At 45.2% G+C, this 26,418-nt stretch overlaps 1 protein-coding gene across 1 annotated transcript; it reads left to right on the top strand.

Annotated features, from left to right (window-relative positions):
• The first annotated feature begins 605 nt into the window (after window positions 1–605).
• SLC25A48 (solute carrier family 25 member 48) lies at window positions 606–14,868 on the top strand. The gene is made up of 8 exons (XM_030229094.2): window positions 606–707; window positions 2,588–2,631; window positions 6,288–6,359; window positions 7,017–7,269; window positions 8,440–8,688; window positions 9,886–10,019; window positions 12,351–12,480; window positions 13,059–14,868. The coding sequence occupies exons 1-7, from the start codon at window positions 662–664 to the stop codon at window positions 12,471–12,473; spliced, it is 921 nt and encodes a 306-aa protein (XP_030084954.1). The 5' UTR covers window positions 606–661; the 3' UTR covers window positions 12,474–12,480; window positions 13,059–14,868.
• The last annotated feature ends 11,550 nt before the right edge of the window (window positions 14,869–26,418 follow it).

The following is a 26,418-nucleotide window of genomic DNA, read 5'->3' on the forward strand; positions in this document are numbered from 1 at the left end:
GCAAGACAGCAGAATACACCAGATCTGGAATGTTGGCTCTGGGAAAGACAGGACAGAGGGAGAAGCGTGTAATAGATGTATAAGAAAATTGGGAATTCTACACAGAAGGAATCATCCAGGGGGGCGATTGTTCATTGCTTCCCAAAATACAGAAACTGGAGTTATCCCCTGGAAAGATCATACAAAAATTAGGGGTATCTCCTCAAAGGATTACCCAGTCATTTCAACGGATTTTTTAACTGATTAAGGGTGCAACACTGTTAATCTCTGTACTTCCATCTTCAACTCGCGAGTGTCCATGACCTTCCCACATCTCTTCCTTTCCCCCGTTCACGCTGAGCCCCTTTCCCGCTGCCCGCCCAAGCAGCGATGCTGCTCCTCCGCTCCTCGGTGCCCCCTCCCCGGGGTGATGCGCAGCCCTCTGTGCCCCATCCCGGCCGGACGAGCCCCGGTCACGCCCGCCCGGACCGCGACCCTCCCCGCCCCGGCCGGGCGGTGTCCGCGGCCCCGCGGTGCCTTTAAGCCGCCGTGCGTGATGTCACAGCGCTTGGAAGCCGCGGAACGCGGAGCGCTCGGAGCCCGCACGGCTCCCGCACGGAGCCGCGGGAGCGCTGCCCGCGGGGATCCCCTGCCGGCCGGGAGCCGGCCCCGCGGGACGGGCATGGGGAGCGTCCAGCTGCAGGACTTCGTGGCCGGCTTGGTGGGCGGTGAGTGATGCCGAGAGCGCGGCTGGGGAGGAGGCGAAGGGCGCACGGCGGTGGTACCGGGCGAGAAAACCCTCCGGAGATAAAGCCCTCCTGTGATAAAGCCCTCCGGGAATAAACCCCTCCGCTCCGGGAATAAAACCCTCCGGGGATAAACCCCTCCTGGTCACCCACGGTCTATGCCTCCGCCCGGCCTCTCCCACGGTTTGCTTTGCTTCGGTACACAAGTGTGGTTTAATCCCACTTCCATGGGCGGGATAGTTAAAATTCAAGTTTAGAACTTGCGATGCTGCTGTGCGGGGCCGGTTTCCAGAGGCCCCCGCACGCCCCCAGCTCCCGCCGGCTCTGCCGTCCTTGCCCCCGTGGCTGGAAGGGGCTGGCAGCTCTCAGCTCCCCGTGTCCCCATCCCGGGGGAGGCACTGTCGGGTCCTCACCCCGCCACAGGGCTAATGGGCACGGCAGGGATTGATCCTGTCTGCCGGGAATCCCGATGGCAAACAGCGGGAAACAGAAAACAGAAAGAAAAGGAAGGCAAACGACGCGTAGAGGCGTCAGTAATGGGACAAGGTTGGCGGAACTGAGATGCCAGCTGAGAGGGCGACCAGCTCTGCTGCCCCCGGGGCTGCAGCAGGACACAGTCACCAGCCACCGCAGAGCAAACCTCTGCTCTGGTGACCCTACAGACCTGACACAGGAGCAGAGTGTGAGGTGGATCACAGGTCCTGCCAAATGAGGTTTAAAAATTTGCAGACTAAAAAACCCAAAACCTCTGCCAAAAGTTTGTGTGAGCAGGTGATTTTGGATCTCTGCAGGCTGTGGTTGCTCTCTCTGCCCCACTGCCCTGTGCTGTAGCTGCACGCCTCTGGCAATGGGACAGGATGTCCTGGGAGGTGAACAGCCACTAGCACACAGCAGCAGTGACAGCTGGGAGTTTTCAGTCATAGCACTAGACCATGGGTGGTCCCAGGTTTGGGAGGAGAGGGGACATTTTTTTTAACATGTTTTTAGAAAAGGCATAATGTCTTGGCTACAGACACGATGCTCTTTTCAGTACTAACCCACTATGAGTGAGAAATTACATGTAGTGCCCAAAGCACCTCTGGGCACTGGTTTGCACAGAGATTTGCTGGTGAGGAAGCACCACAATTTACCCACTCTTCACAAACACTAAAACCTGCCAATATTGTTTGCAACAAAGACACAAAGCCATATCCTGGACATGGCACACAGGTGTTCCATTCTCCTGGAGAAGAGGGAAACCAAACTGTGCTCTGTGCTGCCACAAGAGCTCCTGGTAGTGAGTGGTGTGAGTAGGTGGGTGAAAGGTAAGAGATTATGGGCCAGTTTCTCCCCAGAGAACCATGGGGAGGAAGGCAGGATGGCACTGGACAGTTCTGTGCAGAGCAGGATCCTCTGTATCTGAATCCTCTCTGGTAGGTATCTCTATAAACTGCTCTTAAAGCTGCAAAGGATGAGGAATTTGCAGGACTCGTTAGCAGTCAGCTAATGGGACCAGGACATCACTCTGAGCCAGGAGAAAGCACTGCCTTGTGTTAAACAGGAATCTCACCATTCTGAGGCTAAACATTTGTGTGAGCTTTCAGGGGTGCAAAAGGGGTTGGTCCTGGACAAGATATACAAACATGAAATCTCCTTCTCTGGTGCCTTTGAGATGTAAAGCTGAAGGAGTCCAGGAGAGTGTACACAGAAAAGTGTTTAAGCTCAGCTCCTAGCTGTTGTCAGAGAAGGGGCATCCTGTTGGTCATTGCTCTGGCTAGGCCCCTTACAACTGCTCCTATGGAAATCTCTTCTCTAAACCCACTGCATTCTCTCCTGCCACAAAAGCTTCAGTGTTGTGCATAATACTTTGCTTTCATCCCCAGGAATTGCCAGTGTGGTTGCGGGCCATCCCCTGGACACGGTCAAGGTAAAACACTTTGAACTGTGTTCACATGTCACCACCCAAACCCCTACCAATTCAGACCTTCTCTCTAGCTGATGCCTCAAAGGACCTTCACTTATCCCAAAAGGGAATTTGGAATGCTTTCTCTTTCTTGCTCTCCAATGCCCATTTTGAATGAGAAACTAAAAGAACTGACTGATATGTGCAAGTTCCTGTGTGAAGAATGAATGCTGAAAATTAACCTGGCCTTACGGAATGTGTGGTTCACTGAACAGTTCTGGCAATGTTTTATTGAACTTTGCCACGGACTAGTATTCAAAGGGCAGTGAGGGCACTCTATTTGTTTTGCTGCAGGCACATTTTTATGTTTTCCTAGTGCTGCTAATGCTGGAAGGGCAGAGTTCTGAAACTGTTATCCCAGGGCTGTGACACACAGTATTTATGATTCCCTCACGATAATTATTCCTCCAACAGAAGGATTTAGAGAAGTAAGAAGGTATTTGTCAGCATGATGCAGACAAGCCCATGCACATAGCAGTGCATCCTGACTCAACCAAGCTGACCATCCCTACTGCTGCAGAGGCAGGGAGGAGGATCCTGTTCCTTCCTTTTGTTGCCCAGGCATTTCTGGGCAGCTTTCATCACTTTAGCTTCTCTGCACTTGTTGGGGTTGTTCAGCCTGAAGAATAGAAGGCTACAAAGATATTTTATTGTGGCCTTCTTGTACTTGAAGGGTGCCTGAAATAAAACCAGAATTTTTAGCAGGGCCCATTGCAATATGACAAGGGATGCTGGTTTTAAACAGAAAGAGAGGTTTAGATTAGATATTAGGAAGTCTTATACAAAAAAGGTGGTAGAGAGGTGGGGAGATGCCCATCCCTGGAAACATTCAAGGGCAGGATGGATGGGGCTCTGAGCAACCTGGTCTAGTTGGAGATGTCCCTGCTTACTGCAGGGAAGTTGAACGAGATGGCCTTAAAAGATCCCTTTCAACTCAAAATTACCAACAATTCTGTGACTCTGTGCTCCCTGCTCTGGTTGTAGCCTGGCTCTGGCACCAGGCAGGGCTGCCAGCTGTGGCAAACCCAAAAGCCACTGGTCATGTTTGCACCCTCTACCCTTTGGAGGATGATGCCAAGGAGGCAGGGCCCAGCACGGCCCACACCACATCCCTTCCCCAGCCATCTCTTTGTACACACCAGGCTCTCCTGGGATCAGGACCCCCATTCTTTCAGCCAGCCCCATTCTTTCTGAGCTGCTAAAGTGATACCCCAAGGGCATCCCTGTGCAAAGGTGGGTGCAGACCCCATGCAGGAGGAGCCACAAGGCTGCCCACACCACCCAGCCATGGGCAGGGCACAGGCAGCAAGGGCAGGCTCTGCCCAGCCTGGCCAAGGCAATCTCCATCTCAGGCTGGTGGCCATGGCATCACTGCCTGGCCTGGGAGAGTTTGCCCATAAGAATCCTGCTCAGAAACATCGAGTTTGGATGCCAAGAAAGAGCAAGTCCATCCTTCAGTGGTTATAAAGACAACTGTCAGGCTGCCCCCTCTTGCTCTTGGCTTTGGGCAAGGCTCTGCCTTGGGAATACCAAGTAGGCAGACTTGTTATGTTCCAAATTCAGGAGCAGGAAAGGGGGAAAGAGAGTTTTTACATAGCAGGAAAGAGGAAAAGAGTTTTTACACAGCAAAGGGTCTGCTCAGCAGAATCTGCAGCCTCCAGGGGATCAGGTGTCCCATCAAACCTCAGCAGCTGTTTTTTCCTACGTCTTTGCAAAACTCTAAAACTTGTGCCTTTACTCACTTTTCATCCTATCCACTGCATTCATTTTCCCAGAACTTTCTTCAGCTTCTGGGTGTCACCCAGGAGCCCTATCTAATCAAAACATAACAAAAAGGAGAACTTTGCAGAGGTATGTCCACACTAGTGGTAGCTGACTTTGTCACAGATGCCAGCAGGGATTTCAGTGCTGGGTGTTAACAGATTAGCTAAGGGACGTGTGTGAGAACCAGATTGTGAGAACACTCAGTTGCCCCCAGTTACTCAAAAAATATATTAACTTGAACCTCTAAATACCTGGTTACTGAGTAAAAGAAAAAAAAAACCAAAAAACCAAGAAAACAAGCCCATGGAGGCAATTTGGAAATGTCTGGGTTAAGATGAACCCAGGACTGAGCACTTGGGTCACCTTGTCCTGGGTCACTCTGGGTGTGAGTGACCTTCCCCTGGTCCCCCAGCCCTGTTATCCCCAGTGTGAGTCACAGTGTGCCCAGTCTGCACCCGTGGCCTGAGCCTGCCCACACTGCACAACGTGTGCTGCTGAGCCATGGCAGCAGCTTCATGTACCAGCTTGTTCTGAGTGCTCAGGAAATATTTTGCTTTGGCTGCTGCTTCTCTGTGGCCTCTGGCCAGGCCTGGAGTGGAGCAGGGATGCTCCATGTGTGCAAAGAGCTGCATTGAGCCACCCCGGGGTGAACCTGGGCTGAGGGGTGAGCACAGACTTTGGTCCCTCCTGCCCCTACCAGGGTCCCACAGCAGCACTGGCAGCCTCTTGCAGGGCTCTGGGCCAAGTGATTGTACCATCCAACCTGCTGTTTGCCATCCAAAAGCTCCCACCAGCCATGAACTCTGGCAGACACACATTCCTTTGGGTGTTAAATTCCCAAATAATTTCCTGCTTCACTCTGGTTGAGCTCAGAGCTGAGCCAGTGGATGGGATTGGACACCATCCCTCCAGCACAGGTTGGCAGTATACCTTCAGCCTTCATTGCCTGCAGCAGTGCTGATAAATGCAGTCAGAAATGTCCCCATTTCCTAAAAACATTCCTGTTGGAGCATGTGTGTCCTTCTATAACAAATGAGCTTTGGCCTCAGCCAAGATGAAGCCTGAGGTGCTGTGAAATGAGCAGTGTTTCCATGTCCTTGCACACCCCTAAGCCCAAAAAAGGCATCCCTTGTTAGGATGTTTCTAGTGCAACCTTGTGAGCAGCTTGAATGAAAGATGATCTAAATATATACATATGAGAAGGGGAAATGCCTAATCCTGTAGGCTTTGTTGTGACCTATGAGCCATTTCTTACATCTCTTGGAAGATGTACAAACAATTTGTTTTCCAGAAATAAAATGTCTTTATCTGAAATGATATGAAACTGTTTTTGAGTGAAGCATGGAGAATTTCTGAGATGGTGCTGAATTGTTTTAGCTCCAATTAGTATCTCTGTGTCTTAAAATCCACCTTGGAGCAGAAGAGACCCAGAAGTTTCCCAGGGCAGCTCACCTCTCCTCTCTTTGCAACACATCCCAGCCTTCCCTGAGAGTGTCCAAATGGAGAAGACCACACCACTCTCCAATTTCCACATAAATCAGGCCCTTGCCAATGACAGCACTGCACACCAGCAGCCTGCTGTGCTGGGTCAGGGTGGCTGGTCCAGGCTGGAGAGCAATTTGACAGTCATTGATTCCAGATGTTGCAGAGAGCTTCAGGCTGTGAGATCCTGCTTAGCCTTGCTTCTGGCAAAGTTCAAGAGGGTGAATGCACATATACCTTATTTTATTGCTCAGTTCTTCTTACTACTAAGGAAGGACTTGCTCTCAAAGCAAAGTACACATTGTTTACATAGCATGAGCCTCCATTGGGCTGGAAACAGGATTTTAATCACATTTAACAAATGTCTTTTGCAGACTCGTTTGCAAGCTGGACAAGGATATGGAAATACACTCAAGTGCGTTCTCACTGTGTACAGAAATGAGTCTGTAAGTACTTCATCATACATTAAATGTGCTGGTAGAAAGTGCAAGTCAATAAATAGATAAATAAAGCAATTGTACAAAATGCTGTTGATACCAGCAGTTATATAAAGACCAATAAAGTTTATGCAATTGAGCTTGCAAATCCCTACAGCCTTCTCTTGCTTAACTCTAAGGTTAAGTCACCACTTGGTGACTCCTATAGGGAAAAGGGAGATCCCTGGCATGGAATGATCAGTGTCTCCACATGGGTTGCATCCACAATGACTCTTTTGCCTGATCCCACTGGCAGAGGTCTCCCAGAAGGATTTTGCTGGCTTTTGGTGAAGACAGAACAAACACTGTCTACATGAGGCACTTCTACATGGGTTCCTGTGCTTTCAGCCATATCCCATATTCTGCACAATCTTTATAAGCCTTTAGCAGCATGAACCAATTTCCTTTGCTCAGCATGTGCAAACAGTTGGTTCCAGGAGACATCTGCTACTTGGATTTGCATTTCACCCCTGACTATGGCAGGGGGATTGGAACAAGACAACTTTCCAAGTCCTTTCCGACCCAAACCATTGTGTGCCCCTGTGATTTCTAACCCGATAGACAAGTTGGGGTTTACACTGCTCAGTCCTGCTCAGCCTCCTAAGCCCTGCTCCCTTTCCTGGGTAGCTGACAGGCTTCTTCAAGGGCATGTCCTTCCCACTGGCCAGCATTGGCATCTACAGCTCGGTGGTGTTCGGGGTCTTCAGCAACACGCAGCGGTTCCTGAGCCAGCTCCACCACGGGGACCCGGCGGCCGCGCCCTCGCTCGGCGACATGACCCTGGCCAGCCTCGTGGCTGGGGTCATCTCTGTGGGCATTGGCACTCCCGTGGAACTGGTCAAGATAAGGCTACAGATGCAAACACAGCCCTACACCAAAGGTAGGAAGCAAGAGTTTCGTCTTCCTGTCTCTGGCAGTCTTTGGTATGTACGCAGAGCTTTACGGCTTTGGTCAAGGTTGGGCTTTCTGCTGACTTGTGCTGCTGCAGTTGGGCTAAAAATTCTCCCTCTTGCCCAAGGATGGACCCCATCCTGCTCAGCTCAAGGGAAGGGGTTTTTGTCAGTGGCATTTCCAGACAGCTGGGATCTCTAAGGAACATGAGGCAGGTCTGCTCAAGACCAGAAGCTGCAGAAATTGTGAGTCCCTGGACTGTGAGGTCCCCTGGAGATCCCAGCAGCAGCACCATGGCTGCCAGTGGCAATGCCAGCTCCCCATCTCTCTCTGCACACTCTCAGTCCCACATATATTTACCCATAAACCTCTGTTATTCCACCCTTCTCTGTTCAAAAGCAGAAGTTTCCCATTTACATTTAAAAACTGACTTATTTCACACAGGGTGCCAGATAGCCCAGGTGTGAGCAGAATGGGTCAGGAGGGGACACCAGCAGGATGGCAGTGGGTGGCTGTTCCCTCTCCACAAGGCAGAAGGAGCTGCTTCAGTTTTAGACAGCAGCTGAATTCCATTGCAGACTGCCAGCATGGAGCAAACCCCACCAGAGCACTTGCACAGCCAAATGAAGACATGGAGCAGCTTCAGAGCTGAACAGCTGGGATTTGAGCATTTCAATTTTCTCACAATTACAGTAATGGCACTTAACTGTGAAATGCTGGCATTCTTCTGTTGCTTTGATAAAACAATATTATGTCCATTTTTAAAGTCTCCATGCAGTTAAGAAACCTAATGCCTTTTACAAAAACAATTTGCTCTGCATGGGAAGGGGCAGACTCTAAAGATGTTAAGGCTTTCAGAGATGTGACCTGGCATAAGTTGAAGTTGAAATCCATGAAAATTTGGCACATTGCCTTAAACTTATTTGGAAGTCTCCCTGGGCACATACTACTGGGAGGTATGCCACGCATCTAAGAAAAATCTGAAGTGTCTAGATGTTTCTGAAAATGGACCTAAAACATTTTCCCCACGTTATCTGCCGACCCCGGCAGAAGAAACTGGATGTCAGTGACTTCTAATCAATGGCAGTGGGTTTTGGAGAGGAGTTCTGTGGCAATATATCTATTCCAACAGTTGTATCTTTTTTTTTCTTTTTTGTAGGGAACGTTAAACTAAATTCCACAGATCCTGGATCTCCTGTGTACCGAGGCCCAATTCACTGCTTGAGGACAATCCTCCAGAAAGAGGGGATTCCAGGAATATACCGAGGCAATGTAGCAATGCTCCTGCGGGATGTTCCCGGGTACTGCGCCTATTTCATCCCGTACGCAATGTTCTGTGACTGGATAACTCCTCATGGAAGCATTGCTCCTAATCCCTTCTCTATCTGGGTGGCAGGGGGTGTCGCAGGTAAGCACCTTTACTTCCTCACAGCATTGGCAAAACAAGAACAGGAAGGTTCTCGGGGCAGATTACGAGGGTGACTCAAGGGCCACTGCATCCTCCTGAGCACCAGCAGAGGGCATGGGACTGAGCCTTCCTTCCCAGGGCTGGGTTCCCTGGCACCACAGCTGCACTTTATGACTTGACAAACTTTATGGAAGTCATGTTATCAGAACTTGCTTGGGCTCATTGTCAGTGAAGAGGAGAACAGACAGTGCCTTCGTCTCCCTGGATGCCTCAGGGCAGCCTGCCAATCCCATTGCCAGGGATATGCAGAAGCCAAGATGCCTCCAGAAGAGGACTTCAACCTGTTGGCAGCCCACCAGGAGGGTGTGCACCTACCCACACCCAGCAGAAGCTCAGTTGACTGTTACTGATCTTCTTTTTTCCATATGTACCCTTGCCAGTAAAACTGGCATGTGTGTCCCCCTTCATGTGAAAGGTCACCCCCACTCCCACTCCCCACTTCTTGGCCATTTCTAAATTGCAGATCCATAAAGGCAAGTCAATCCTTAGCTCAGGTAATGATAACAAAATGCCTTCTCAAATAAAGTGGCCCCTGGTGCCTCTGGATGGTTTTTCTAGTGTGCCCCAACACTCACGTAGGTCCAGACAAACTCTTGTCTGTCCAGCTGGGCCATGGATTGCAGTCATGTACTGATCTTTCCAGAGGCAAACCATCTCACTCAGCTGCAAGCTGATCAATGGAAACAGGCATTTCTTTAAAGGAATGACAGGGTATCTCACTGTGTGGCAGCCTGAAATGCACCAACCCATTATTTGTATCCTCAGCTCACACTTTGCTTTACAATGGAATTATCAGAAGACTCAGTTTTTTCTGAAATTGCCCCAAGCAGCAGCTCAGGCTCTTACCATGGCATGTCCATGTTCCACCAGGAGCACAGCAAAAAATATATTTGCTTCCTGGAGAAGCCCCTCTTGGGTTGTCTGCATCTGATCAGCAACATCACCTCCAAAGTCTGAACACCTTCCAGAAACAGGGAACTTTCTCCCAGAAATGCTGTTTCTGTGCCTGAGCAGGGTGAATGCCCTGAATGAAAACTGCATGAATATGATGTGATAGACGTGAATTTCTGAGTTCACTGACCTGCAGGCAATGAAGTATAGAGAAGGAATTATTCAAACACTTCTGCATTTTTCCAGGAGCTGTTTCCTGGGCAGTATGTACTCCAATGGATGTTGTGAAAAGTCGACTTCAGGCAGATGGGGTTTATTCAAACCAGTACAAAGGGACCATTGACTGCATGTTGCAGAGCTACCAGAATGAGGGCTTAAAAGTAAGTGACATTTGAAGTTAAATCTGGTTATTAGGTATTTAATTGTCAATTGGAAAATACAGTGACTGTTAAAACCTATCTGCAGTGTTGAGAGACAGCTAAAGCCAGTTAGTGCTGCATTATTATTATGGCAGTAGGTAATTATCGTGTAGATTTCTTCTAAATCAAAATAGTGAGAGTTAAAATACATGTTACATAATGAAAAAATGAATGACTTGGGGAGTCACACACTGCTGGTGTAATTAACTTCAAACAACATTTCATGTTAGTACACTTAATCATAGATATAATTTGACTTATCATAAATCAGAGGTAGAAAGTCTTACCTCTGCGATTCTTCTGCAAAATGCAGAGGTCAAACGTTTCCCATTGACTTTGGTGTCAATAAACTGATTCCAGTGGGACTGTCCTGGCATTCTGGGTGTGTCTGGTCACCCTGGGCAATGCTTTGGTGGAATTAATGTTGCTTTTGCACTGCTTGCCCTCCTTTTGCACCAAGGTAGAGCTGAATGTCAGCGTATTTATATCAGAATTGCTTTCGTTTCAAACATGAAGAAGGGCTGCGTGCCAAACAACTTATCTGCCTTTTCTGACTTTGTCTGTTAGTGTAATAAAAGATATTAGTTCTACCTGCAAACTTTGCCTCAGTTAAATGTGAATGGCAGAGAATAAGGGTTTGCAGCTTTATTGTGTTGCCAAGGCATGGTTGTGGAAGTAATGTCTTCTGATATTGAAATAAATCTGTATTTATCATTGGAACAGTGCGTGGTCTCTTAGCTCCAAAGTGTTAATTTTCACATTCTGAGAGAAATGTAGCAAGTTACAAACCAGAAAATATACTGCAAAATCACAAGTCAGTGTGATTTCAATATTTGCCAACATGACACTATGTTATGCCAGCTGTCTGAGGAGCCTGTGGTCTGGTTCAGCTTTTGCCACTGAGTGAAGAAAGTCACATTCATGTGAAAAACAAGCACCTGGAGAGATGCTGAGGACAGTGCTTGGACAGTCAGATGGGGGACAGTGTGCCCAGGCTCTGTGGTACCTGCCTCGTGCATTCCACTTGGTGTGCACTTTTACAGCAGGGTGGCAGAAATGGGAATTTCCATGGGTTTTCCTTTCTCTCTCCATCCTCATCCTCATCCTCTGCCCTCCTTGTCCTGCCTGAACTAACAACTAAAAGAGTTTTCTGGTAGAGTTCTGTATTTCTTGTAGTTTTTCTGCTGCCCCATCTGGCACCTGCCCCACAGCCATCAGTAGGACTGAGTAATTAGTTGATAGCAAGACTGGATCCTGCTCTCATAAGGAAAATCTTTTTAAATATTGGGAGGCTCACAGCTGACAAATGGCAAACCCAGGGCTGGATGTTTTAATTCTGAGACAAAGGAAGAATATTCTCAGTGCTGGCAATAACTGCCTGGTGTACACAAAGAAACACAACTATACCCTTGTCTTTCTCCACAGCCAGGTGTGTTAACTCAGATAAGAAAAATTTATGCCTCTGGGCTTTTCATCCTAAACCTTCATTATTATTTAACTTGGGTCTCTCTTGTTACTTTATGGAGAATATAAAAACACTGAATTTCCTTCCAGAAACGTCTCTTTCCTAACAAAATAAAACATCCCAATAAATCAAATAATATCCTAAATGTCCCAATACTGCAATTTCACATTGCAAGCTTTATCTAAACTACATGAACATATTTTGATTCTGTCTCAAGTCAGCACTATGCTTAGGATTTGTTGGACACAAGATATGATGGTGTTTAGTAGAGTTCAGTAATTTCAGGGCAAAAATTGATTATATGCTTAAATCTAAGGGCTTCTGACCTTGGGGCCAAGATTTTTCATGCTTTTTTACAGTAGCTGCGGGAACTTTGCTGGTTTAAAGCCTAGAAAGGGGTTTGATGGCTGATGTTCTTTTTCACATCTATTCTGAACTTGTTATGTTTAGATTAGGGACCTCTGGTGAAGAGCCTTGGTGGTTAATTGGAGTGATTTTGTGAGAAATAAGCCAGCAGAGATCCCTCCTGGAACCATCATATTGTGAGCAGAGTCACCCCAAAGCAAACAGTTTGTGCACACTCTCACACACACCAGGGTGTGGTGTTTGCAGTGAGGAGCACAATGAAGCCAAACCAGTGATTCTGCCACTGTGCTCCCTTACCCAGTGCAGACCTCAGCCAAGACCAGAAGTGGGAGCATATCTTCCAAGCAAACCCTAAAGATTTGGTCCTTCAGAATCCCCCTATGATTTCATTCAATTTTTTCTTTCTCTTCTTAAAATAGTCCATATATTCCCATGCTCTAACCTTGCTCCATTCCCAACAGGTCTTTTTTAGGGGCCTCCTGGTCAATACAGTAAGAGGATTCCCATCAAGTGCAGCCATGTTTCTTGGCTATGAACTTTCTCTCAAAGCAATGAAAAGATGCCAAAGTGAGACCAATCCCTAACTTCCAGGTCAGCACATAAGACACTCTAGCTTTATTAAAATTACAGAATTAATCTTTGAATCAAATAGAGTTGCAACTGTATAGATCCTCTGCAAGTCGCACCAATTACATGGGTACCCACACCTGAACAGCCAAACACAATTTGGGTCTGTGAGATTCAGACCAGACTGCAAATGTTCCAATGGATTTCAGTTTCAGTCCACATCTCCTGGAGCTTCACTGTAATCTGTTCTGATTGTTGTGATTATTTTAATTCAAATCAATCAGAAGTAAAAATTTGAAAGGAGATTATTCTCTAATATTTTATAAGTTTTGAAATACCATTTTTACGATAGTCCCTGCACAGTATTCTTTCCTCACTCGTTCCAGCCCCAAAGATATGAAATTAAGCTCTTTCAAAGTGCCTTGACTATCAAGTCACTGTTTCACTCTTTCCCTCAGTAACTTGGAGTTGCATAAAGGAGCAGCATTAAAAATATCTGATTAAAGAAACTTTTTTAGCAGCTAGATACTCAAGATTTTTCTAGGCCATCTTTGCTGTTTTCTGCAATGCTACATAAATCTCCTTCTTTCTTATTTCAAAAGTGTTGCCAAGAAGACCACAAAGTCTCCTGCCTTCCTGAGCCAGATCAGCAGTGTGGTGCTGGTGAGGACTCAGCTGCTCTGAAGACTCCCCTCCTGCACCTACAGCACCTGCTGTGGACACGTGGTCCATGGAGCACGCCGAAAATCGCACCAGCTCAATCAAACAGAGACTATTTCATTATCAAATCTTTCACTGCTGACTAAGAGCACCCTAGCAATTCTGGTGGTGGTGGTGGGCTTCTTCACCAATGGCATTTTTTGTATTGAACCAGGAAGAGAACTTCCCTTTCCCAAGGGATGTGCCCAAACCCAGCCCACCTCAAATCACCAAGGGAGCGTCTTTTGTACAACACGGTGTTATAACACTCATCTTCTTTGGTGAACAAGGGAAGGAGGAAATGGTGGGTACACATGTGCTTTTTCTTGTTCCCACCAAATCCTAGCTTGCTTTCAGGTTCAAAGAAGTGGGTGACTCCTCCCATACAAACATGTGTGTTCTACAACACAGTTTGGCACAATTTAACACATTATCATGAAAAATGTAAAGGCTTTAACAACTTCAGTCTGTTATCCAAGGTATAAATTAATTTGGGAAACAGGAGGATGTTAAATTCAGAGACTAAGGTGCTTCTTTTTTTATACAGAAAACAATAAAACAAGTTTGCATTTCATATCTGAGGCTGCCTATTAATTTACACAGCTTGCCTGGTGCAGCCCTCCAGGGACTGGCTTGAGGTATCTCATCAGACCCTCTGAGCTCCCTGACATGACTTCCCTGCAGACATCTCTTTGTAGCCATGAGCAGAACATCACCAAAGGAAGTCTCTTTAGGACACAGCATGCTTGAGACCTCCAGCTCTTTGCTGGAATCCCACTCAGACCACTGGGGCAGGCCCAGTCTCTCTTTGGTCTACCTCAGCATTTAAATTATTCCATGATCATTTACATAATGATTTTTTCTCTTTATGATGTTAAATATCCTTATGATTTATTTTCTAAACATAGATCTTTTGATGCCAAAGCCCAAGAAGAACCAGCTTTGCTGTGACAAGAGGACTCTGGTGGCACTGGTAGGAGAGGCTAAGGGGGCTCACATGCAGAGGGACACAAGACATGGGGGATTAATCTAGGACAACACTTCATCTGGGAAATGTTCTAGAGGACCAGCTCTTCCTCTGGAGAAGAGCTCTGGGGGAAAAGCCCAGTGATTGCAGTTTCAGCAGATGCCTTTAAAACAAGGTTTCTGAAGACAATGTGGAGCAGCTGTCCAGCTTTCCTCCATAAAATGAGGAGAAGGAGAGAGAAACTCCTACGTCCTCTTCCCTGGATGAATGGGGGAATTGGTCACAACACTTGAAGATTGCAGCAGAAAGTGCCTAAAACTTTGGGTCTGGAGCAGTACTTGGAAATGGGGTCACCTTCTTTGGGCTCCTCATCACTGGGGCCCAGCTTAAAAACAAAAGTGTGGGTGCTTCCAGAACTGGCCTTAAAATGGGGAAGAAACAGCTGGTGTTGCTTCATCTCAAAAGGCTCACAGTGCCTTTGATCTTTTTTAGGATACATGGAACAGTTTTTAATAAACAATATGGAAAAAATTGATGATCCTTCACACAAGTATTTGTTGCTGGCTGCATTTAAAGATTCATCCTTTTCATGTTGCCTATTTTACTGCATGTATGTAAAAGATGTTTTTAAAATGGATAATAACATGTGTCTCCAAGGATAATACTTGGGCAGACTATTTTTTAATGCAAACAAATGGTGTGTTCAACTGCCTGCATAATGTAAAATGGATCATGAATGAATTAAACTGATGAGTTCACAAGCAGCTGTGCATCTGCATGATCCTGCCCTCATGGTGCCCGTTTGATCTGTTCAGTGCTCTCTGGGTGTAAAGCCCTGAGATCCACGTTGGAGTTGCACAGTGATATTTCATTATATTATTCATCCAGTTAAACCAATTTTGAGATTGGAGCTCAGGATCTGCCTGGACAAAACTCTTGAGTAGCACACACCTGCCAGAAAGAGCTGTCAGGGAGAGCCATGGGAAACTTTGTGTGGAAAGGGAGCAGAGGGCAGAAAGTTACTCTAAATAATATAAATACATATGATATAAATATAACATAAATATAAAATTATGAAGATCAAGTGGGAAGTGAATACAAAGCTTTGGCCACTTGATGGCATCCTCATCCCTGGCAGGGCATGTGTTGCTCACTGGAACTGCCAAGCAACCCCTCTGTGTCTTGTCCATTCTGCTGCCCAACCAGCACACATTCCCTTCCCCATGGGCAGCCCCACACTGCACAGCCTCTGCAAGATTTTGGGGTGACCCTGCCCTGCCAAAGGCTGCCCTGGTCTGGCAGCAGTGGAGGCAAGCCCTGGACACACTGGTTAATCAGCGCATCATGCCATTAGCATTCACAAACCACAAAAGAGGCAAAGCAGCTCCAGGCTACAGCACGAGTGTTTCAAAGGTGACAGCAGCACAGGCCACTGTGAAGGAGATTCAGCTGCCTCTGGGCCACTGCTGGTGACCAAGGACACCTTAGGGTTGGGACAAGCAGCTTTTGAGGCACAGCACTGTGTGATACCCCTCGCTGTGACCGATCACACCCCTGGGAAGTGCTCAAGGCCCTGGTTTAGGGGAAGGTGTCCCTGCCCATGGTTAGTGGGCTGGACGGAGATGAGCTTTTAGGTTCTTTCCAACTCAAACCCTTCTATGGGTCTATGATCCCTGCACAATGGAGACTAATAAACTGTTTAGTCTTGCTTTTGCAGTAGTGAGTGTGGCTGTGTCACCAGTGAAAGAGGTCCAGTGCTGCTGGGGTTGTGTGACACCACAGGGGGCCAGCCCTATGTCCCAAAGATGAGGGTGGCAATTAAAATTTATACACACAGAGACCTGACAAGTCTGTGTCTTGTGAATAATCTTCTGTTTGATATATTAATTGTATTTCCTTTTGGAAATAAAATCACTATTATTATCCATGGATGGAAATTAGGATCTCCAAAGAATTTTTCAGGGACCTGGTGATGAGAATTTAAAACAGCCTTTCCTGGGAGGCAGACAGACAGACACACAGCTGATTCAGTGGGGCACTGATTACATATATTGGCAATTTTGTCTCTGAGTTACAAGAAAGAAAACCCTTGAGTCAACAGCATTTAGAATATGGACCCAACTCCTTTGTCAGTGCTGTGTCTGTACTGACCTGCCATCAGTGCCCTGTTCTTCACACATCCTGGAGTGGTAGGAGCCATCTGCTTGGTAGGTTGTTCAAGGTGCTTACAGAGCCCCTCATTTCTGAAATAAATGCAGTAAAACCTGAAATGGCCAAAAAATGAGAAGGGAGACCAGAAGAACCAGGGATACATACTTCTATGTGTTTGTTGCTGGGATTATGAAAGCATATTCAGACCTGTCATCCCTCAAATAAATCTGTAATTGCCCAACTTTCATGTCTCTGGTGGCATTCCAGCTCTTACAAAAGCCTGTATTACTTAATGAGATGCAGGCTGTTTTTCACACTTTATAAACTATTTAGTGATATGAAGGGGAAAAGTGGTAACAGCAGCTTATTTCCTTCATTGAAAAAAAAACCCAATCAAGCAGGAACCAATTTCCCAGTGAAAATCCAGCTGTTTCTAGAAAACAGCCCTGACCTGGATGAAGGCCTTTGGGGCTGGGAGAAGCTTCGTGATGTCTACAGTGCCTAGAGTGGGAAGAGGATTCCCAGCAGCTTCAGCATCTACTGAAACCCTGCCTGTAAAGGTCTTTTCCAGCCTAAATGATTTCATGATGGCTTCCGGCCAGGCTGAGATTTTCTCATGCCTCAGAGTCCCTGCCTGGTGCTTCCCCACCACAGGGGAAGGCAAGATCACAGTCCACATCTCAGTTTCTCTTTTTCTGAGACAGAGGAGTAGGTGACGTCTTTGCAGGCATTAAGATATATCTCTTTGGTTTATCTGAAGTTCTTTGTTTCGTCACAGAAGTTGTTATAGTAGAGATTCTTCTCCAAGGCGTGGCATTCATGTCAGCCAAGAAGGCCAATGCCTGTCTTGTACTTGCTAAGAAAAATATTAAAGTGCAGAGCCAGAAAAATTATGAGATTCAAGGAGACAAGTGGGGAGAAGTTCAAGTGCTAAATTGAATGTAAACTGCACAAGAAAAGCTCCCTCCCTCTAAAGCCATTTTCGTCCTGTATATGCTCCTTCAGTATTGCACAGACTGATCACTGCCAGCTTAGATAAGCACTATGTAGAGTATCCTTCCAGAGACAGGCTCCAAAAGGAATGAAGCCATGAAGTGAGGGGAAATTTAAGTAGTCATAATAATTTTCAAGGCATTTTTCCTAAACTGTAGATCCTGTGACAGCTCCAGAATCAGACACAAATGGAACAACCAACCTATTAGAAGCCACTTGTGAGGCAGAAGTGTATTTTTATGGGGTTTTAGAGGTCCCATGTGCAGTTTCACTGTAAGATATAAAGTGCTGGACACATCAAGAAATCCTTGCTTAGTAAGGGTGAAATTCCAAGGCTACTGGGCTGCACAACACCCAGTCTCTGAAGAGAATACAAAGATCCTCTTTGAGTGATGGATAAAGCAATGGATAACCTTGAATCACAAGGAGAAAAATTTGGAGAAACCAGAACATTGCAAGTGGGAAAAAACACATTAAGGTGCCCTGCCACCAACACCAGTTGCATCAAACTGGCACCTGCACGGCCTCACCTCTGTGAAAGCACCAGGACTTTGCTCACCTTCATGGACTGCTCCACTCTCCCATATTTCAAAACATTTTATCATTAATGAAGCCTACTTCACACATAGTATAGAGACACATGGTATAGAAATCCTGCCAATTCTCATGGAGAAGGGCCAGCTTCTTCTTACTTATGCAATCAGGTGGGAACCAATATCCTTCCCTGCTTCGCTGTCAAATTACTGTTGCTGTGTTTCCATCAGACAGCCTGAAGGTGCATTTTCAATGCTGACAGCATGAAAAGTGAGCTGCGGTGTGGGGCTGGCTGGTGAAGAGCTCTGACACAGCCATGGAGTGAATGCCTTGTGCTGTCTGTGTGTCCTGCATGCTCAGCCTCCCTCTGCATGCTGTGCTGAGTGGGGAATCCAGCACACAGGGTCATCGCACAGTGGGACAAGCAAGGAAGGGTGAGTGGACTTCTGATGGGAGAGCCCTCAATGTTTCCCTTTCCTGGTATGAAAGGCCACAAAAGAAGACACTGGAAGAGAACACTAGGAAAAGTCTTAAAATACTGGTGACCTCTCTGATCAATTCCTGCTGCCTTCTGCCTGCTTTTAGAGATGGTTGGTTGTGGGAAGCATGTTCAATATGCATGACACACATCATGCCTGGCCTGTTGCTGTCAGGGCTTTTTTCTTTTAGATGTCTTGTCTCTTGCTAAATATCATTGCAACATGGAAATCTTAGCTTAACCCAGGCCAGCTCTGGTGACTGTACTATTGCATGAAGCAAGGAGGACTCGCAGGTCCTGAAGGTCCCTCTCATGTGCTCACAGCTCCTCAGTGCCACTAGTGTTTGTTAATAAGCTTAAATGGTTTCAAATTAATTAAAACTCTTCTGAAAGTAATGAGAGCTCCATTACCTACAGAAGATAATGTGAGTCCTGAGGACATCCTGTGGTCCACCTGCTAGGGCAGAGCACAGCATATGGCTTCCAGGGGGTGCTCTACCCTCTTGGATTGGATTGACTCTGAAATGTTCCTCAGGATTTGATGCCTTTCTGTTATAACTAATCTTGCTATTACCATGCTATGGTTTACCCTTTCACAAAGGGATTAGAATGCCCCTATTTTCCTTGATTTCTACATTAGCATATGTCATCTTTATCTAACAGAAAGGGAAAAAAATACTCCAAGCCACCTTATCTCTGGAAAATGAAACTATGAATGATCTCTTCATTTGCAGTCTTTGCATCTCTTCTATCTTGATCAGTGCACACAGCAAACGTAAACCAAACTGCTTTGTTACCTGGGTGTTTTTCCTCTGCAGGGAATTGGTTTTTTCTATGTTAGAAAACCCAAAATGTGTAAAGATTCTTAGAAACTCTACAATGGGATGCAAATTCTCTCGTGAGAACTCATAAACTCTGGAGGTTTATGCAAATCAGATTAAAATACCAATCTGGAAACTGAATGTTTTGTGCAGCATTTCTGGCCATTCAACCTAGCACCAAAACAAAGGCATTATAAGAAAATATATATCCCAAAGTATTTACACATAAACCAAAAATGTCCAGGAAATTAGAGTCTCCAAAGGAACCAGAACAAACTGCCTGTAAGATACCACAAAAATAAATTGGAGAGTTTTATATATTCACCTTTTCCAAAAAATCTGTTCAGGGTTGGAATCTTCATATCCTATCACTTGAAAGTGGATGGGCTGCCCTGGTGCTGGCAGTACTTGTGGTGATGGAGCTCTCTACCCCCTCCTTACTCTGCTCCTCCACTGCTCCCTGCCCACTGCATCCCTCAGTGTGTAGGGAAGTGGCAGGACATGGGGACACTCCATCTGCTGCTGTGTGGCTCTGCCCCAGACTGACCACAGAGAGTTTCCCTACTCAGGTGTCCCCATGGTAACAGAGGGGATGTTTCTATGGGCTAATGCTCTCAGTACCTTTAAGGCTGGTGATCTTCATTTCATTTTCTTGAGCAATGGATGAAAAACTTTTATTTCCTATCCTCCACATTTTGGTCTGTGTTTCTGAAAGAGAGATTGAGGGAGAAGAGTGGATGATCAGCTACCTAGACATGAGGACAGATAATTAACTGGCAAATGGCAACCTATTTGTGAAAATATGTTGCTGCAGCTTGTCATCATAATGAATATTTTTAAAATATCAAAGCTAAATGTTTGATGATTCTATTAAAAAGTTCGTCTTTTTGCTGGGATGGCATCAGATATTAATTTCTACAGCCTTGGATCAGCCTCTAAATGCCAGAAAAGAATCTAAACTCTCTTAAGAGAAGCTGCAACTGGTGCCACTCGCTCCTGCACCCCATTCACCTGGGCTCTAACCAATACATGGAAAGATCTTTCAGTGCCAGTTTGACTTCTGGTGATTTCTCTTTTACTGTAAATTGAATGCAGCTTCTCTGACTACTCATTTAGCCTGGAGCAACAACAGTGTGAGACAGGTCTCACTAAGCAATCAAATAGAAAAGCTAAGATGTAGAGATAGTGCTGGCACTGCTGGCAGAGAGTGACTGTGGGCAAGGAGGAACCACGTGCATGGAGCAGCTCAGAAGCAGCTCTGGAAGCTCTGTCATTCTCATTTGCACTTAGGAACAAAAACACAGACCTTGCCTTTTGGGCTGTAGGCCTGGGAAGAAGTTCTGCTCGCTGCCCAAAGTCCATAATTACACCCTGTGTATGGAAAGGTGTTAATTATGGGCTCTGTACACCTTCCACACCGAATCACCTAAGGCAGGAAGCATCCAGCCCAGCCCAGCCCAGAGGAGGTGCTGTGTGCAGGCAGGAAGGCAGGGGCAGGAGCAGCAGGCAGGTCCTCCCCTTGCTGGTAGTGGAGCCACACTCAGCCAGGTGAACCCACTGCTGGTTGGCAAAATGCCAGAGAAAACCAGGTAATTGTAGCTCAGTGTTTTCTCTTTCCAGGACAGTTTCCAGAGGGATCACACATATCCTTCAGCCAGACTGACCTGAAGAACTCTCAAGCTTTTGGAAGAGACCTTTAAGACATAATGAGACTTACGGCAAACAGAAGGGATGCTTAGAAGTCAACCCTGGGGATTTAAAAGAAATCTGAAGGGCTACCACTTGCTCTGCCAAGGTGTGCAACTTGCAAAAAGGAAACTTCTGTGACCAGGGAGGGCTCTCACCAACAGTCAGCTATATTTGGAGAGGCCATCAAATTTCCAAGAGAATTTCCAATACCATTTGGGTTCCCTAGAACTACTTTTGCATCCAGTTGTTCCAGCTCAAAAGCAATGGTGGGATGCAAGCCTGTTTGCACACTGAGGGCCCCATGCTCAGCCACACACTGCTGCACCTGCACTCAGCAGAGGTGAGATCATGGGCAAGACCATGGGATGGCTCTCTGGATGCAACAGCTGTAACTCAGTGTGAAAACTTCTCCAGGCAGTGCTCCACGACTTCATCCATCTGTCTGTCTGCTCCATGGACCCCTGCAGTGTCACCAGCTTTCTTTGAGCAAGATCCTGCTCTGAATCTGGGGGAAGCCACCCTGCAGCACATCTCAGGAACTTTGGCAATGCTGAAATATTATAATCTCTTTGCTTTCATGTAACAATAATTTACATAAGTGCAGGAGGCAAACCTCACATTTGAAAAAAAAAAAAGCTTTCATAGATTTTTTAAACCATTGTTTCCTGCTGGGGTGTGATATCATAATGTTCAAATTAATCACTTCTGAGGAGCATTTGTAAATTTCCACAGTAGTACTAAAGTCACTGAAGTAGGTGACTCAATTCCATGTTTGATTTCTTTAAAATGCTGTCCAAGCTATGGGAAAAAACAGTGGGCACCTGGTATCGGTTTTATAATTGGGTTTTTCCATATTAGAATGGGAATTTTGTGAAGACTCAATTAAAAGGAGCGTCCTCCTGTTCTTCTGTCACCCATCAGACTGAGCTGACACGAATGCCAGCATGCTGTCATACATACTCTTCTCTTGTCTGCTGCTCTCTGTGCAAGCAGAGTATTGTGGTGTCCGGGCAATTATCCGCTATACACAGCGCCTACTTGTAAGTGGCTGTTCAGCACCTTAATTCTGAAAAATGCATGCCTGTGCAGGAGATGATAGTAAATACTGACTTCTCACTTGCTCTTCTTCCAGGATGAAAGTTCCATGAGTTGCCCATGTAGGCAGACAGCTACCAGTGTGAGTACATGGCTTTTGAGAATATAATGAGACTGAAAAAATCTGTTCTTGTACATTGGATGCTGGATGTTAAAACTCATTCTTTTTTGTTTTCAGTCATGTTCCTGTCTCCCCATTCCTGAAGTAAGTATATTTCTGTTAAAGCTCTTGTAGATGTTAAAGAAGTTTGGTATTAACTGGGTTTAAGTTTGTCCACTTTGCTCCTTATGTAACTTCTACTTTCAGTTATAAAGATGATATTAATACACCAATAGCAGCAAAGTTGAACTTGATGAATAGTTGTGGGGAGGGAAACAGAAGCCTTCCCACTACAGAGCAATCAGAATCAAGACCAGATTCAGGCAAAAGTCCTCTCTAGGCTTGACTTGCATATCAAGAGATACAAGCTCTTGCTTTGAAAATCTCTGCAAGGCTTTGTTTTATGGCTGGGTGCCTAAATACCTAGTGAACCTGGAGTCAGGCCTCTGACTTAGCTCTAGGTGTATCCAGCACGATTTCATTGTTTTAAAACTCCTCAGATGTGGTGAAGCCCCAGCACTAGCTGAAACTATGCCTCAAAGAGGTAACTTTTACAGTTTGAGGTTTTCTGAGAGATGGGACAGTCGTTTCTTATGGCATACATGGGAATTCAGTGTTTTACAGTCCCCTCAAAGGTCTTCCATCAGTTTTCAATACGTTGCAAAACCTGTTGCATTTGACAGTGACATGCTGCACATTTAGGAATACAATTTTCGTCCTTCTGTGGACAAACACAGAATGCATTCTGGGTTTTTCTAACGCTTTCTTTGTTGAACAGCATGGCCATGAACTGGCATGCTTTGCAGATGGAACCAAACACCTGATGGAAAACACATCTTCCAATCCAGTAATTACAAGGCTTTACTGGACCTTCCAGGCTCTACTGGATAGAAGCCTCTGTAAAGTAAGACTTTCTTACTTTTCTACAGATTTCTTTTATCTTTTACAAAAGAAAGTATTTTTAAAATAATTTAAATATTTACAGATAAGTGTTTCATTAATTGAGATGTGTTTTAAATATTCATATTGTGGAATATGAGCCAGATAAAGCTGCAACATGAGTGAGGCAGTGAAAAGCTTTTTAAGTTGGCAGAGGAAGAAGGGGGATGGGCTCTGCCCCACTGTGCCCTTTCTCTTCTCCAAACCCTTTGAACATAGATCTCTGGGAGAGGAGCTTTATTTAGATTGCTTTTCTACTCTCCTTTCTCAAAATGTGTTTTGGCATTAAATAATGATGAACTAACACTGGGGACTGGATGTGCAGGAGCTGCATGGTTGAAGGCAGGTGGGCAGGACATCCTTCTTCTCTGCAGCTTTAATTCCACCTAAGCAGCAGTGTCTTCCCTGATTCTCAGCTGTGAAATACAGCTGTGACCCACAGCATCTTGCAGCTTATGATGATGCTCAGGAAGGCTCTTGGGTCCTCCCTCAAGTGCCTTTGCTGAGGCAGTGAAACATCCTGTATTTACAGACTGAGCAAAGCTCCTGTGTGATTCAGAGAGACACAGAGGATGCTGACACTGCAGTGTCCCCAGCTCCTTAAAGCTGCCTTCAAACTTGCAAGGAGGAATATTTTGGGTTGCCTTGAGACACTGACCCCTTGTCCCAGTCTTACCCAGCTCCTTATGGTATCCACACTGTTTTCTGGGTTGAAACAGCCTAGTTTAAATGACTTCAGCTATAACTGAAAATATGAAGTGAATATATAGAATTATATGACAATCCACCCTCTACCTTCTTAGTCACCATGAAAAGCCACTGTTACACTCACTGCTCAAGGAACAATTCTCTGGGAAATTATTTTGAAATCCTTGTGTAGCTCCAAATAATGGATATTTTCACTGGTTCATCTACATTCTTTACTTAGCTTTAAATATTTGCTAACCCAATCTTTGTTCTTTCTTTCACAGAGACTGGCACATAGTGATCAATGTCAGTATGAGACCAAGGGAAATGTGAAGGAATTTCTGAAAAAAATCCTGACAACCTATCAAGAAATTGATAAATTCAATGCTTAATGGTTTTTTTTAAAAGATTTTTTAAAATCCAAAGTCTTTGAAAAGAACAGGGAATAGAAGAGTTATTTATTGTATTTATTGTCCACCTGGAATATAGAAGGTAGAAAAAATCATTAATAAACCAATAAAATTATAATTTACCTGACCACAAAATGTATTTGAGTCTTCATTTTATGTTCTGTACTTGGTGAAAGGTTGGAACATCCTGTTATCATACCTGTAGGTGTCAAAATGCTTCTGCAAAGCTACAGTCCAACAATTTCACCAACAGGAGATGCTCCAGCAAAATTCACCCTCTGCCCAATGTATAGCACATGAAATATTTCAGGACTTGAAATGGAAACAAAACATCTGTGTTTTCTTTCTGCATCACTTATTTTTTGATAATATCTACACACCATGAACAAGTCACTTAACTTCTTCCTTGCAAGGCTGCAGGTTTTCCTGCCTATAGACACTTTTTTTTCTTCTAAATATTCAGTAGTAGACAACTCATGAACATAACTTACAAAAACAAGACCAAACCCAGGGTTAATTACAAGCTCTTAATGGGTTGTGCATTTGGAATGTGTTGTGGACAACTGTTTCTTTCTCAGTATTTAATGCTGAGAAAGAGCCATGAGCTCAGCAATGCTTCTCTACCACTTCTCTACTCAGCTCAACAGAAGAGTCAAAAATGGAGCTTTGTTGAAAAAAGAAACCAACAAATGTGTAAGAGAAGATGCTTATCTGAGCCACCTATTCCAGCCTTAACACCATCCTACTTAGATCTCTTCACAGTAGGGAAAATCCCAAATTTCATCTCTGCTATGGCTCAGAGAGAAGCAAAAGCATTGTAACAGGGCCTTTGAGATGAAATATCTTAAATATGTCCAAGGACTCATGTCTTCACCACCTCCAGTGCAGTGAGGTGGATTTTTCAAAACCTCCAGAAAGAGACAAAAAAACACATAATTTTCTTTCTTTATTCACTGATGGGATGGACATGTTTCTGGGATCAAAAGCATGATGGAAATGCCCATCTACACTGCTGTTCTTAAGCCTCCCATTTGTATGGGCTTCAGGAAAAGACAGAACTGGGTTAGAGAAAATGCATCTGATACACCTGTGTGAAAGGAGTTAAACTTATGGAACAGATCAGAAGCATTTTCTCATGTGTTTCTGCTGCCTGTTTCAAATATGATACAGAAATAACAAATGCTAAAATAGAAAATACTGTTCTCTGTTAACACCTACAAAGATGAAACCAAGAAATAAAACAACTATTTCATCTTTCTCACATTTTCAGATCTTCCTACATTTTCTATACAATTCAGCTCAGGCAGCTCTCCCCTAAATAACCAATTGGTTTTTTTATTTTGCGTTCTAGTGCAAAGAAAGATCACCCATGATTGAATCAGCACAATGATTCAATCCCAAAATATCCATCTGACAGATCAGCACAATGCTTATGTCTGCTCCTGGCCCTAAGCAGAAGAAAAAAGTGCATTAACATCCACATTGAATCTATGATGCTAGATCCCAAAATTCTAAGTATCATCTGCACCAAACTGATATTCAGTCTTGTAAAAATTTTCCAAGTACAAATCCAAGCTATTCCAGTCTTCCTGTTTTGCTGATGTTTTGCTTTGTGTGTGCAGCTCACCTGCACTGTCTAGACATATTATGTAGCAAAAGGAAAATCTGAAATAAGTTAATTCATTTTTATAGGTGAGCAAAAGACTTCCCAAGTCATAGGACTGCAAGGAAAAACACAACTCTAATACTAATACTTTTTATTCCCAAATTTACTTCATTAAATTTATGAAATACAGGAATGGTGAAATCATGACACAAGCAAAAGATATATAATAAATTCAGCTTTGTCCAGCATAAGCTGGCAAGAGTGGAATACAGTCAGTCAACTTCCAGTCAAGAGACAATCATAGGAAACTCTTGCCAAGAATTTGAAAAAAAACCAACCAACTTTTAACCTGCAGAAGGTGCATCTGCAAAATATCTATTATCTGATGTCTCAGTTTGCTCTCGCATGAGAGGAGTGATCACTGTGTGCATAAACCATCGAGTGCAGGATTGTGCAACCTGAAATAAGAGCTCTACTGCTGGCTGCCACTGAACCCCCTGAGCTGCTGCAAAGTGTTTGCTTGCACTGGTGACCTCTCCAAGCTTCTGTGAGTCCAGGAATGGGGCAGTCCTTCATCCTCAAATATTTTCACTGTCTGCCCCCCCACAGGCATGTTCAGCTCTTCTCCCCAGGACTCTTACACCCTGCAAGACTTTGCAAGCCCCAGGGCAGGCTGTGGGCAGGGCTGGATGTCTCTCAGCAGGCCAGAACATTCCTTCAGCTGACCCTGGGCTGGCTCCTGGGGGATTTGGGACCCAGTGGATGCCCACGGTCCTCCTCTCACTCTCCTGTT

The sequence above is a fragment of the Serinus canaria genome, chromosome 13 (genome assembly GCF_022539315.1).
Source record: "Serinus canaria isolate serCan28SL12 chromosome 13, serCan2020, whole genome shotgun sequence".
Lineage (NCBI taxonomy): Eukaryota > Metazoa > Chordata > Aves > Passeriformes > Fringillidae > Serinus > Serinus canaria.

What these genes read in the sequence shown, in the direction of transcription:
- SLC25A48 (XM_030229094.2), top strand. Translation starts at nt 662, where the DNA reads ATGGGGAGCGTCCAGCTGCAGGACTTCGTGGCCGGCTTGGTGGGCG. An exon ending in ATCCCCTGGACACGGTCAAG is followed by an intron (nt 2,632 to 6,287) that starts GTAAAACACTTT and finishes TGTCTTTTGCAG; the next exon opens with ACTCGTTTGCAAGCTGGACA. An exon ending in AACACAGCCCTACACCAAAG is followed by an intron (nt 7,270 to 8,439) that starts GTAGGAAGCAAG and finishes TCTTTTTTGTAG; the next exon opens with GGAACGTTAAACTAAATTCC.